At 39.9% G+C, this 14219-nt stretch overlaps 3 protein-coding genes across 6 annotated transcripts; 1 reads left to right on the forward strand and 2 right to left on the reverse strand.

The window, feature by feature from the left end:
• The first annotated feature begins 2807 nt into the window (after positions 1-2807).
• LOC127249583 (putative cyclin-D6-1) lies at positions 2808-4626 on the forward strand. The gene is made up of 6 exons (XM_051272480.1): positions 2808-3110; positions 3235-3321; positions 3400-3501; positions 3597-3792; positions 4029-4162; positions 4262-4626. Exons 1-6 carry the CDS (start codon positions 2922-2924, stop codon positions 4481-4483), a joined length of 930 nt encoding a protein of 309 aa, XP_051128437.1. The 5' UTR covers positions 2808-2921; the 3' UTR covers positions 4484-4626.
• A 154-nt stretch (positions 4627-4780) lies between these two features.
• On the reverse strand, positions 4781-10386 carry LOC127249579 (uncharacterized). 4 transcript variants are annotated; one of them, XM_051272475.1, is made up of 3 exons: positions 10085-10183; positions 7408-7436; positions 4781-7153 (listed from the first exon to the last, which is right to left on the reverse strand). In XM_051272475.1, exon 3 carries the CDS (start codon positions 7139-7141, stop codon positions 4781-4783), a length of 2361 nt encoding a protein of 786 aa, XP_051128432.1. In that variant the 5' UTR covers positions 7142-7153; positions 7408-7436; positions 10085-10183. The 4 variants fall into 4 exon arrangements, 3 of the variants coding, with proteins under 3 accessions (XP_051128432.1, XP_051128433.1, XP_051128431.1); XM_051272476.1 differs by lacking the exon at positions 10085-10183 and adding an exon at positions 7643-7716; XM_051272474.1 differs by lacking the exon at positions 7408-7436 and having other exon boundaries at positions 10085-10376.
• Positions 10387-10731: 345 nt separating this feature from the next.
• Positions 10732-14170, reverse strand: LOC127249584 (uncharacterized). Its single transcript, XM_051272482.1, has one exon. The coding sequence runs from the start codon at positions 14125-14127 to the stop codon at positions 11020-11022; it is 3108 nt and encodes a 1035-aa protein (XP_051128439.1). The 5' UTR covers positions 14128-14170; the 3' UTR covers positions 10732-11019.
• Positions 14171-14219: the final 49 nt, after the last annotated feature.

Below are 14219 nucleotides of genomic sequence, written 5' to 3' on the forward strand. Positions count from 1 at the left end.
TTTTGTAAATTATTTATTTATATATTTTTCATCTTTGTTGTTATACATATAATTTATAAAATTATTGAAAAAAATAATAAAAAAAAAAAGTGTCAATTTTTTACTAAACTATATCATTTAGAAAATTGAAACCAAAATTAAACAAAACAAAAATATTATGAGGGAATAAGTATAATAATGTAGAGGGCCCACAATAAGACAATAATGGAGCAGTGGACGTACGTATGCATGCATGCATGCACGCACGCTGAGAAGAGCAATGATGGTGTTGCATGCGTGCATGGGGTGGCGCCTTCACCACCCACCCTACCCCGCCAGTCGATATACACATGCATATAATATATATATATATATATATATAAAAATAATATGAAGAAAATGGAAAGTAAAGAAAAAGTGAAAGCTATATATTCAATATGTGCAATGATGCCTAAAACAAACCCCTTTCTCTTGCATCTATAAAATTGAGCGAGAGTCAATTGGGTTCGATTTTATACTTTCTTCATAAATAGTAGTAGTATATTAAATTAGATAATAAGCTCATAGTATTTGATTTTATTTATGTGTATTATACTGCCCTGTCACATAATAAATTATCCATTTTAATCCGTATTATAAAAAAATATTTTTTTTTTCTAGCAGTTGTATTATTTACTTAACACTACAGATACTCTTATAACTTACAATATATTACACAGATGTCGTTACCTTTATATTATACAATACTAATAAGATTATTTTAATCATTTCAACTTTATTCCTACTATATCCCAATATAATACTCCCTCTGTCCCAGAACTATAGTCTGGTTGTGTTTAGCATGAGATTTAAGGAAATATTGATATTATATTAGTAGTGGGTAAAAAGTACAGATAAAAGACTTTTTTGTCACTATGAGTGTATTAGGTAAAAAGTAGCAATAATTGTGTAATAATAATGAAAAAGTAAGAGTAGTTTATTGTGATATGGTTATTTATAAAAATGAGACTATTGTTTTGGGACCGACAAAAATGGTAAACAGGACTATCGTATTGGGATGGAGGAAGTACTAATAATCCTAAAATTCCGTGCAAAAAGTAAATGAATACATAATTATGGGACATAGGGAGTATAAAAAATTATTTTATACAAATATATTATTACACTAACACTCTGTTTATATAAAAACTTGTTTTTTTTTAATTTTTTTTTACATTATTCATTAATATTATTATTATTTTTTAAAAAAATTACATAAGATATTTTTTATTTCACAAAATTTTACATCAAATATTTTATATTTTTTAATATTTTTAATTTTTACAATCAAATACTATTTTATTTTTCAATAATAATATCTAAGGTTTGTTTGGTTTGGTTGGGATTTGAAATATTATATTATAATATTATTTTAATAATATGATATTTATTTTTTAGGAAAAATACTTTATTTTTATTAATAACCGTCTTAAGTAAATAAAGTACATTGTGTTTGATATCATAAAAATATTAACAAACCTCTCATTTTCAACAATAACACCCTACTTATAGCCAAAGTAGTTACAAAAATCAATAAAATTATACTTAGTACATAAAATATTTTGTATAGGAAAACAAATAAAATGAGATAGATATTGTAATATAAGGATGAGAGAGACAGAGAAGATGCGTTGCTTGTTCATGGGGCAATTCATTCTGTTCGACATTAATTATTTACTATTTCGATCTCAATATATATATATATATATCTATATCTGTATCTATAGCTGATTTATCTTTGTCTTTAATGGCTGACAGTATAAAGTTGGCGTCTTGCCGCTTGCCCATATCTCTCTCCCTCTCTAGAAAAACCCCAAACTGCTAAATGAAATCATTTAAGAACATGTACCTAATATTCCCGTCTCCTTTAATAATATTGATATATATATATATATATATTTTTTATGTAAATTATAAATATATTATTATTGTTTTAATAAGATTTTAATACGGTAATTTTTTTAAAAAATTTTAATACTATCTCCGTCCGATTAAAAGGTTTTCATTTACTTTTTATGTATTGATTTTTGAATATTAATTATTATATAAAATGTAGTATAAATTAAAAAAAATTAAAAAATACTTCAATTAGTGTTTTATAATACTAATAAAAAAATATTTGTACACGTATTTTTATACAGCACGGATATCATTTTTAATATTGCTGAATGGTTAAAAGATAATTACACTTAATTAATATAATTAAATAATATAATTAATATAATTATATATAATTTTTTTATAACTATTCAGCCGATGCTGAAAATAATCCGCAAAAATTTTTATATAAATATAAAAATATTTTTAGTTATCAATGGAGTTTACGTTAATACCGGATAAATATATTTCAAAAGAACATGAGGAATCCATTTAGGAAACTGTATGTATATATATACAGCAGCTGAGGAATATAGTCAATTATGTGAAGAAACTCCACAAATATGGAGGGACAAGAATCACGTGACAGAACAGAACAGCCCCTATTAATACTCTCTCTCTCTCTCTCTCTCTCTCTCTCTCTCTCTCTCTAGTATACATAGAGATCATAACAGTGCCACTCGATATAAATATACAAACATATATTTCTATATATATATATATAATAAAGGAGACGTGTAGGTGGCCCGTGCAGCACTGCTAAATAAATCATACTCGTACGTTCATAAATAAATACAAATAAACTGTATTTGCATTATGGTCCTTCTTTAATTTATATCTTCTTATTTGAGCCTATGAATATATGTATATATATAGAGCTGTAGATTTGGAATTACTAGCGAGTGGGGCGATTGGTCGAGTGCTTTTGAAAACCGTCTTTCATTCACTCTCTACCCGCACTTTCTTCTCCACATTTTTTCAAAGGAATTCTCAGCTGCGATTGCTTTTGAAAAGGTATTCAAATCATGAGTAGGGAGGAAGAAGAAATGGATTTGGAGGTGGATATTCAGAATCCGTTCGGTTGTTGCCAGTGCGACGGAGTTCCGGTTGATCTCTTCGCCAGCGAGTCCGAACACATGCCTTGTTATTTATCCTTACATTCCGACGATTTGCGCCTCCGTATTCGCCGATCTGCGCTCTCTCTTATTTATCAGGTGCGTGAATTGATCGTAGATTACTGAATCGAAATTTACAGTAGAATTTTTTTTTTTTTTTTTTTTTTTTTTTTTTTTGTTTGAGTTTGTTTTGAGCTCGTGTTTGTTGTTTTTATATTTGCAGAGCAAGTTTTCGTACGACTTAGATCCGTTTCTCGTCTACCTCGCTGCGAATTACGTTGATCGGTTTCTCTCTAAGCAGGAGATTCGGGTGACAACTGCTTGTCTTGAATAAATACGCTGTATCTTATTATGCGACTTGTGTTTTTAAACTTGAGGATTAAATCAGGAGGAAAGGTCGTGGATCGCGCACATTCTGGTACTGGCAAGCCTTTCGCTTGCCGCCAAGATGAGGAAGTTTGATCTATCAGATTTACTCTCTGATTTACAGGCATAATTTAAATCTCATGCTTCAACATGTTATACACTTGAAATTTCATACTATATACTGAAGTAGTTCTGCTTCAATTTGTTCCGTTGTAGCAGAGAGAAGTCGGTTTAGAGTTTGACTCACAATCGGTTCAGCGAATGGAGACGATTTTGCTGGCGTCTCTGCAATGGCGAATGCGCTCCATCACTCCTTTCTCCTTTCTCCAATATTTCGTCTCTCTTCTCGAATTGGAAGACGCTGCTCAATGTGTGAAGAACCGAGCTTGTGATATTATCTTCAACGTTCAACACGGTAATTTCACTTCTAATTCTTCTGTAACAGGCTGAAGAAACCGTCGAGACTCGAGACAACGAACAAAAACTCAGCTATGAAGTATAGCTAGCTTTTTATTAGCAAAATCTAGCTTCTATAGAGAATGCTTAAAATAAGAACAAACCGTATATTTGCAAGCAGGAGCCTTACAATTTCTAGCATAATTCAATGACGCGAGTTGTAGCCTAATTTCTGATGTTTTCTTATATGAGCAGAACTGAAGCTGTTACAGTATAAGCCTTCCACAGTTGCTGCTTCAGCACTTGTTTGCGCCATCCAGGACTTGAATAAATCAGACGGATTCTCTTCTTCGGAAGCCACAATTTGTTCCTCCGAATATGTCAACAAAGTAATCAGTAGTCCTTTTTTTTTTTTGTTCCATTGATTGAATTGATCCTTATAACCGATTGAGCAAACAGAACAACTGAGGAAGTTTCTGTAATTGCAGCAAACGTTGTTGGAATGCTTCACCGTGATGCAGAAGGCGGCGAGAGATGACAACGAACAAACCGGGAACGGTACCCCGGGGCCAACGGACATCCGACGTACAAACTCGAGAACAAGAGAGGAGGGAATAGAGAGAGACAATGTAGAAGAACGGCGGCGGCGGCGCCTAAACGGCGTCTGTGACGATAGAACATTCCAGATCTCTCAAGTTCAGTACTGTTAAGCGCCTCTCATCTTCGTCACAATTACGGTCAGCTTTCTTTATCATATCCTCAAATCAAAACATTATTTATAAAAACAAACGCCTCAGTTTCGATCTTCCAATGAGTCCTGAATTTCGAATCAGATATTCCAACAAAAACTTATTTTATTACAACAATTCACAACACAACAAAATGTCGTCGAAGACGACAATGCTTATTCAGCACACAACACTCAAGATTGAAGTCCCAATCCACACACATACAACATAAAAAAACAAACAAACAAAAAAACAATAATTTTGAAGCCAGATCGATGGCTACTTACCCACAGTGAGTTTGGCCCTCGAATGGCCTTCCTCGATCTGAAACTGAGTCCCCAAACCAAACTGAATCATAAGAAGCCAAACCACAGTTAGCAGCTCCCCCCCTCTGGACAACTGCTGCACATGATTGTCTGCTCTGCAATTGATCGCAGCATAAGACAGCAGCTCCACCCAAACTCTGCTCATTATACTCCATTTGTTTTTTTTTGTCCTCAGCTCTTTAGCTAGTATGCACCCGTCGAACAAAACCGACTTGCTTTTCTCGCCCTTCACCGTCTCCGGCTTAACTTCTGTGTGCACTTCCAATATATTCTTGCAGCAATTCACATGCTCTGTTTTCCTATTGTCCTTCATCCTTGAATAGTGTTTGAAGATATCCAAGTAGTGTTCCTTCACCTTCTTGTGCCATTCGGAACTCACCGTGTTGGCTATAGCCGCTACTAAAGGCAGAAGCAAAACAATGTAGAAAGAAACCACGAGTGCGAGAAGTGGATAAAGCAAACAGATGACGCCCCGGTAGATGATTTTGAGGATTGCCCAAACATATAGTGTCCAAGACATCCAGTTACCATTCTTCCTTATCCAAATGATCAATCCATTCACCTCCTCCTCTTTCTTCGCGAAAAACTTCTTTGCGTCCGCACACGTGTCCCTGAATCGAATCTGCCCGATACCTGCGACTGCAGACATCATCGTCGGCTGCATGACTAGAAGATATAACATGTAATCAGACAGGAGCTTGGAACAATCCCTGTCCTTATTCTTCTTGTCCTGATCAGATTCATCCCAGTAACAGAGTTCAGTTGCAATATGCCACAATAAGAGACTCTGATCGTAGTCGACTTTAAGCACATAGTGTAGAAACTGATCGCAGTGCTCGTCTTGAATGGCCCAGTCGCCTTTCGCATTACTCAAGGCCTTGGCGGTGTCTAAATCATCGGCAATCTGCGATTTCAGATGCAGCTCCCGGAAGATGAGTGACTTTAGATCCTCGGTTAATTCCTTCCTTTCCAGATACATCAGTCTATCTAAAAAGCTGGTCAGCGCCAAGAAGTTGAAGATGTTCTCCTCAACTTCATCGCGGCCGTGTTTAGCGTAGTAAATCAAGTTAAAACTCGAGACAGATTCGGACCAGCGGCGTACCAGATTGTGCAGTTTCCTCCGAATGACAGATTCCGACCACCAGCGCTGCACACGTGACTTCTTCGCTCCAACGGCTTCCTTGTCCCATTCTAGAATCCTCATGTTCACTGCAGGCAGCTTGTGAATGAAGATGTTGAGCCAATCTGAGGAAGCAAACATGATCAGAGATATGCAATCCAAGGCAATGGCTCCAATAAGCAGTGTGTAGGTGATGACAACGTCGGATTTCTTGAAGTTAGCCTTCTGCTCGAAGTAGAAGAGATAAAGCGACGTAACAACCAAAGAGGCGCAGACGAATCTAAGTATGCAGCCATGGACTGTGTAGACAACATTGGCTTTGGTGAACAGGACATCGTACATCAAATTCAGCTCGGTTTCAATCACATCGAAGCTGTCCTTTGCCGTCCTCTTGTTAAAAAACTCCCGGCATTGATTGCGCTCCCTGAAACTCAGTATGATCCCGACAATGAGTCCCTTAAACATCTCGAAGAGGTGGTGAGCATGAAGCACCACCTCTGTTCTCGTCAATCTACCCCCTCTCACCCTATTCACCGTCTTCGATTCCTTAGGCTCGTCGAACATCTTAATGCTTGTCGGCAGGTGCGCCTCTTTCATTGCATGGTACTCGTTCATGAGCTTGGCGTAATTCGGGCCGGGGTCAGCCTCCCTTAGGATCTTGTCCCGGAAGGCATCTAAGCTGGCCGAGAGCAGGGAGAAAGTCCTCTCGCCGTACTTAATGATCCCGGAAACAAACATGAGCATTGTCGGGATCCATAGCTGGTTCTTCGGCAGCGTTTGGTAGAAAACATACATTGCGGAAATGGACTGGAATATGAGAGTAAGCATGTGCCTCCGCCATAGCTCGTTGTCCTCGAGAGCAAATGCAGTGATAGTATCGGGGCCTCCGAGATGGACGAGGAGGAACGACACCCAGAATGCGTAGAGGTCCGGGTTGGTGGCGCTGCCCTTTTTCGACTTGCATGGATCGTTGCCTTGGGAGCTGGATATTAGGCCGACGGCGAAACCGGCGACCCAGTCGGCGAGCAAGTATGCTGACCAGATGGACATGTATATCCAGATGTTGGAGAAGCGTTTCCTTAGAGGGGAGAAGAGAATGAGGAAACATTGTAGGAAGAGGCTGAAGAGAATGAAGGACCTGATCTCCCATGCCTCCCATAAATTCTTCAAGGCCTTGGGCACGGGGAGTTCCATTGTTGATTGTACCTGGCCAACATCAAGAAGAATTTGTCATCTGAATTATCTATCTTAGAACCGATTAGTGAGGTAGTGGGGATGGTTTGGGTGCTGATTGCGGCTAATCACTATCATATCATAATGATTAGTCCTAATCAATATTAGAAAAAAAGTCAAGCATGTAATTTCAAAACATACAGAATGATTTGTCCTAATCTAACATATAAAAAGAAAATAAAACAGTCAGCACATAGTTTCAAAACATACTGTAGCAGGTCACTTACCTGCCTGATTCAACCAATCAAGAAATCCCCTGATGCATAGACAAGGAACAATGTTAGTTTGATATATTTATAAATGGAGATATGGAATGAGATGAGATGAGGATTATATTCACAGACAGCAGCAATTAAATGTGATGTAGTACTTCACCTTGAAGCAACTGTGTGGTGCATATAGGAAGCTTGTTGTATGCCTAAAGAGGTAAAGATAAAAAAAGAGAGAGAGAATATAAACGACCTGCAAGTTTCCTCACAAAGTAAAAAACTTTTGTTCTCTCTTCTGCTATGCCTGTCTTGTGCAAGAATACATACATGGATGAAATGCTTCCATTGCTCAATGCACACTTGAAACCAAGCCAAACTCAACCACATCCCTTCAATTCTTCCTTTCTTTGAACAAAAATGGCGGAGACGAAAACGTTTCTGCTCGAACAGATCAACACGACGATCAAAGATACAAAGAATCTGCTCAAGCTGTACAAGCAGCAACTCCACATATCTTCTTGCTTGTTGAAGTGCTCCGACCCTATGGAAGACTTAGAAAAATTGGAGAATATCCGCAACAGCGCTGCAGCGAAACAAGTATCGCTTGACTTCCTATATGATCTCAACAATGTCACGGCGGCGTGGCTGAAAATCTTGAATGAGCGTCATCACTTCATGCAGAGGATCCCATGTTGGGTCTGCGAGCTTCGTCTAATAGTGAAGCAAAAAGGCGAGGAAATTGCAAAATTGCTTCCTAATGAGGCTGCAGGATCAGTTCCTCGTGGGGTTTCCGCAGAAAGCTTTCCAAAGGCTGAGACGAACCGGTGGAGTTCTGCGGCTGCAGTCCATAAAATTCATGGGATAGATGACAAGACCATGATCATGGAGAGGCTGCTAAGTGGGGATGGAAGATTTCAGGCGATTGCGATTGTCGGGATGGCTGGTGTTGGGAAGACAGCACTTTGCCAAGTTGAGTTCAACAATCAAGAAGCGACGAAAGACTTCTATCCTAAGATTTGGATCTGCTTGTCGCAGACGATGAATGGTCCCAGCAGTGAAGAATACCCGAAAGAGGTGGTGAAGAGAATGCTAAAGTGTATCGGATACGAAGAGGACATCATCAACAACCAACTGAAACAATCTGATCTCCGCACTCTACTTATGGTCCTACGGCGACAATTGTTGGGAAAAAAGTACTTAATTGTGCTGGATGATGTTCAAGATAATGCTATGCGGTTCTGGGCTTCATTAAGTGACAGTGTAGACGAGCTCATGCCGGAGGGACAAGAGTGCATACCGGAGGGACAAGAGCGCCTCGCCTTTGGACTGCCGAAAGGAAATGGAGGCATGGTGATTGTCACCAGTAGATATAAAACTATAGCAGAGACTATGGTTGGAGGGAAAAATGTGTTCCATCTTTTGCCTCTTGCAGATAAAAGTTGTTGTTGGAAGATCTACGAGGACACAGTTTCACCTTCACTGAAGGTGGATAAGGAGAAACTGAAAGAAAAGATTGTAGACGACTGTGATGGCCTGCCGTTGCTCGCCATGATAATGGCGAAAATTGTCGAGAGCAAGCAAACAGTCGGTAAAGAAGAAAAGCACCAAAACGAACCGAAAGGAAGCACACTAGAGGAAGAGGGGAGAAAAGTTTAGCTGTTGATCAGCTTCTCATGTAGAAAATTTGAGTACAATGTTATCGGGGGATTCTGGTTTCTTTGTAACTCAAGATTTATGTTTTGTGGAGATTGAGGTCTTTGTTGTTTTAGCACATCGTCTTTCCTGTTGTCAATGTTATGTTTTTCAATTCCAAAGAGTGATTGATGATATGATGCAAACTTGATTATAGTTGTTACACCATGGCTATTTCCCAAAAGAAAGATACATTTTCTTTAGCATGAATAGTTTAGTCGATTCATTTAAACAATAATTATATAATATGTTTTCTAATTATGAAGTAAACAAGTCAGTAACCGAGGCTTCTACCTAAAGGTTCTAATGAGACAAATATTAATGTATTGGTTCAAAGAAGACAATATGCCAGGTTGCAAGATGCAAGATTGATGCACATGTAAGTATTCTAGATTTAGGATCAACTTTTGGTGTCATGTCATATTCATCTTTTCCCTTTTGTTTTGGTTACAAAATATAATATGTGTTTCTTTATTCCTTTGCCCAACAAATCAAGAATATAACAGTCATCATCGTGTTTCACGAGAGGATACAGGAAATGGCCTTTCTCAAACAACCATGGCGATGTGGAGATTCTCTATATATTTACGAGAGCTTACTGAAATATTCTGATATCTCTAAACATAGAGGAATTTGTGGTAAAAAACTCAACGATTGACTGTTCATCAATGTTGAAACCTAAGGCAGATCATGTCGTCAGGCATCACCTTGAAGATACTTAGAGACATTCGAATCACTCTACCACTATACAATCAATGAGACTTATGTTGAGTAGTATTGGATTTTGATAGTCATTGTCGGATAGGCTTCGGACCATAATTGTTCGTCGAGTCATTCTCTTGTGTCTAAGGGCTAACAGAACAACGGCATGATCACTAAATTCAGAACGATCAATAATATCTAAAACGATTTACGCAAAACTACCCCATCCTTTCAGTTAAATATGAAAATTAGTAGAATAACAAAGAAAGTATATGTTATTCTGAAGTAAGAATCGACTTACATCGCCGCCGAAGCCTCGTCGCCTCTCTCTCTCATCATCCTTCCCAATCAGTTGCTTCAATCGACAATCGGAATCCTCCATGGCGGAAGCCGCCACGTTTGATAGCGACGACGCCGACGCCGTCGCGCAGAACCACCAAATTGACGACGACCACCACTCATTTCATCTGCCGCCGGAGCAAATCGGAACTCGACTGGAGCTTCCGCGTGGATTGTCGTCTTCGGTGGATTTGGGGGTAGTTTACTTATAATGTGCATTGGAGAATTTGTAACCGGAAATAGATGGAACTCAGTTTAACTAGTATGCCAAAATGGATGTTAATCTTTCGATGTGGGATTGAATTGTACGTTAATAAGATCACTAATGTGCCATGATGGAACCCTAGAAAATCTCTCATCAACAGCATTATTATCAATCAACCTTACAATTGTGATGCTCGTTAAATGACCATCTCAAGCTTAATTTAATATGCTTTTCAAAAAGACAACCGACAGACACTAACATGATTCATGAATCAAGAAAATTCTCAAAATTTCATCGCTGATCATTCAAGTCAATCCACAACCAATATTTCATATAGCGATCAAAAATCTGATCTTGACAATTATTTGATGATATAATCGGATCACACACAGCTTGTTGATGTAAGCAAACCAACAAATGGATAGATGATCATTCTCCAAAACTGAAAGGAATACAACACACAAAAGATACATGTCTGCATGTGACAAACTACTTCCCCATGCCACCTAACACGACAGCATCGCTAGCAGCATGATTCACGGCGATCATAAGCAGGCAACAAACACAAACTCAAATGGAACAAACCAATGCATAAGAAAATAAAATTGTGGCATAAACAAAACAATTAGGGAAACATACAGATGACTGGCATACGATCTCTGGGGAGAAATGTGAGCCACGATTCATTTCTACTACTTCTTCCATACCCCATTAGCATCACACCGGGAGAAAGTAAGTTTAGGACAATCAACTTGCTCCAAGTATTGTAAATGAGGAAATAATTCGTGAAGCTGCGTCCAATCCAGCTCTAGTTTGGACAAGAATTTGAGCCGTAAGTGAGTAACATTCCATGTGTCGATCTTCTTGTCTGGCCAGGCAGAAGGATACCATTCATCAACATCCTGGTATTGACCCAAATCAGAAAACAGCCCACCTCTGATGTAGAGCTTCTCCAAGCTGGACAAATTACTACACAAGAGCCACTTAGGAGTGGTGGACTTGGGAAAGCATTTGAGATCCAGCTTCTTCAATGTGGTCGGGAGTGTGGGGAAGGTATCTGTAGAAGTTTCAGAAATCTCTGCATCGGTTGCTCCACATGTAATCAGCTTCTTCAATGTGGAAGGGAGTGTGGAGGAGATATGTGTAGAGGTTTCAGAAATCTCTGCGTCGGTTGCTCCCCAAGTAATCGTCAACTTGAGAAGGCTTTTCAAATTTCCCAAATATTTAACATGCTCATCAGACAGAGGTAAGCCTGCATAAATACACAATTTTTCCAACTTCTTCAATCTCCTCAAATCATCGAGTGTGCATGAGTTACTGTTGCTCCTTCCATTGCTAAGCACGAACCCCTTAAGCACTTCAAGATTCTCCAGGTGACTCAGGCTCTTGGGCATGTGATCAATCAGAGCACAACCTAACATATCCAAGTGTGTTAAACTCTTGAGAGAACCTATTTCGTCTGGTATGCTCTCAAGATTATGGCAACCTCGAAGGTCCAAGAACTCGAGACTTGCAAACTTTGAGATGGAGGCAGGAAGGAAGATGACATTTGCAACCCCTTGAAGGCTGAGAAATTTCAGATAATCCATGTTCCCAACTTTCTCCAAAAACTCCGTACTTTCAACTTCGACATGATCCGTAGCTCTCCAATTCCCCAAATGTATGAAATTCACATTTTTCATCATGGAAAACCAATCACCTTTGATTTCAAGCTTGGCTTCCCTCACATTGAAAACTAGATGAACCTTCTCAAGAATTCTCTTCAAAACCTTATCCAAATCATCATTCTTCGGTTGTTTGATTTTACTATTATACACAGTCTCTAAATCATCATAGGAAATTATTCCATCTCCAACCAAGCATGCCTGGAAAACCTCTTGGAAGTTTTGTGTGGGCTCTCCATTGGTATCAAAATTAAAAAACTTAGCCCTCTCTGCCAGGATAGCCAATGCAGATCGATGAAATGGATGCATTTGACACTCCTTGACAGAGCTGCTTTTGTTTTTATTCACAGGCTCAATGAACCCCATCTCCATGAACTTGTTGAAGTAATCGTCACCATGTTTCTTGTTGGCAAATCTTTCACAAGCCCACCATTGCACCATTAGCCTCTTCTTGATGATAGCATCTTTAGGGAAAATAGAGAAACACAGCAAGCACAGCTTCATTTTATTAGGGAGATAGTTGTAACGAGCCTCAAAATCTTTGAACTCCACACTGTTTTCGAAAACAGTATCATTGTGCAGTCGAGGCATTAACTTAAGCTCTTCCGGCGGAATCTCTTTCTTGGCCTTGAAAGCTAACTGCAATGTCTTATGACGGTCTGTTTCATCTGAATCGACTTTGTACCTTTGAGGAATCTGAAGCTTCAGTTTGATGATAGCATTTTTTAACTCCTCAAGAACATCCAACATATCTGATTCCCTCAAGGTGTTCCAATTAGTTTGAGCATCCTTGTGTGCTTTTTTCAGTTGTTCATGATCCCGTCCAAGATTTTCTGCCGCCTTCATAATGTAATCAATGTCTGCGCTTATCGACTTCTTAATGTAACCAAGGTCTGCTTTTTTCGACTCCTCAGAAACCTGTGTCTTCTTGTCGTCTGGATTTGAGGTAGTGGTTGGACCTTCTTGAGCTGGAGTGTCATCAGATCTTTTGGGCGGCGATCTTCTATCTGGAGTGTCATCAGATATTCTGGACGAAGATCTTTCATTGTCACGTGGAAAGAATTTTTTGACATACTTCCAAAAATGTGATCGTTTTGGAGTTTTCCCATCTCTTTCATGGCTTTTGATCCCAGGGTCAGTTTGGGACGGTGGTAGTCTCCGTGAAGTGGTTGCATCATCTGCAAGAGGAAAGGGATGAGCATCACCAGTAGGCTCTTTGGCGATTTCATCATCTTCTTCTCTTCTTGGTTCAGAATGCGCCGTAATTTCAGAGGGTGCTGCATAAGTTGGGCGATCAGAATCTTTCGAGGCTGATTCTTCAGCTGGTGGTAGGACTAGTGGGGGTGGTGAGGGTGGTAGGACTAGTGGGGGTGGTAGGGGTGGTGAGGGTGGTAGGACTAGTGGGGGTAGTGGGCGTGGTGCTGGTGGTAGGACTAGTGGGGATGGTGGGCGTGGTGCTGGTGGTAGGACTAGTGGGGATGGTGGGCGTGGTGCTGGTGCTGGTGCTGGTGGTAGGACTAGCGGGGGTGGTGGGCGTGGTGGTGGTGGTGTTGCTGGTGCTGGTGGTAGGACTAGTGGGGGTGGTGGGCGTGGTGCTGGTGCTGGTGGTAGGACTAGTGGGGGTGGTGGGCGTGGTGCTGGTGGTAGGACTAGTGGGGGTGGTGGGCGTGGTAGAGGTGGTAGGACTAGTGGGCGTGGTGGGGGTTGTGAGGGTGGTAGGACTAGTGGGGGTGGTAGGGGTGGTGAGGGTGGTAGGACTGGTGGGGATGGTGGGTGTTGTAGAGGTTCAGGATGAGCATGGACATCAGGTGTAGGATTTTCTCTATGAGGTCCAGTATCACCAGTTTCTGGTGCAGCATGGATTGAATCATCCATGGCAGCTTTGATAGGGCTCACAGGAGCAGTGTGTTGGGTCGATGGTTCTCCTTGGGGATCAGCATCAGTACTGGAACTGGATTTCATCCCTTCAGTTTGGCCAGGCTGCATTTCTGTAACATCAGGATCTGAACTTTGCTTGGAGGGTTCAGCATCTTTGGGAGCTGCAGGGGGGTTGTTGGAGGAGGTTTCATCTTGGGGGGAATTGGGTTTCTGGTCGTCTGTGGATACACCTGAGGATTTTGGGTCGTCAGTGGACATGGCAATCCCTTGAGAAACTCAAAATTGGTTAATCTTAATGGCAAGAAAAAGAGAAGAAACAACTGTAACTACGAGGAGCTTGAGACATGGGA

Source organism: Andrographis paniculata, unplaced genomic scaffold (genome assembly GCF_009805555.1).
Source record: "Andrographis paniculata isolate CXL003 unplaced genomic scaffold, ASM980555v1 Contig36END, whole genome shotgun sequence".
NCBI classification, from domain to species: Eukaryota; Viridiplantae; Streptophyta; class Magnoliopsida; order Lamiales; family Acanthaceae; genus Andrographis; species Andrographis paniculata.

Coding starts and splice junctions, on each gene's coding strand:
- LOC127249583 (XM_051272480.1), top strand. CDS start 2,922: ATGAGTAGGGAGGAAGAAGAAATGGATTTGGAGGTGGATATTCAGAAT. Junction 3,111..3,234: donor CGCTCTCTCTTATTTATCAG/GTGCGTGAATTG, acceptor TTATATTTGCAG/AGCAAGTTTTCGTACGACTT. Junction 3,502..3,596: donor ATTTACTCTCTGATTTACAG/GCATAATTTAAA, acceptor CCGTTGTAGCAG/AGAGAAGTCGGTTTAGAGTT.
- LOC127249584 (XM_051272482.1), bottom strand. CDS start 14,127: ATGTCCACTGACGACCCAAAATCCTCAGGTGTATCCACAGACGACCAG.
- LOC127249579 (XM_051272474.1), bottom strand. CDS start 10,165: ATGGAGGATTCCGATTGTCGATTGAAGCAACTGATTGGGAAGGATGAT. Junction 7,154..10,084: donor GACGAGGCTTCGGCGGCGAT/GTAAGTCGATTC, acceptor GATGTTGGCCAG/GTACAATCAACAATGGAACT.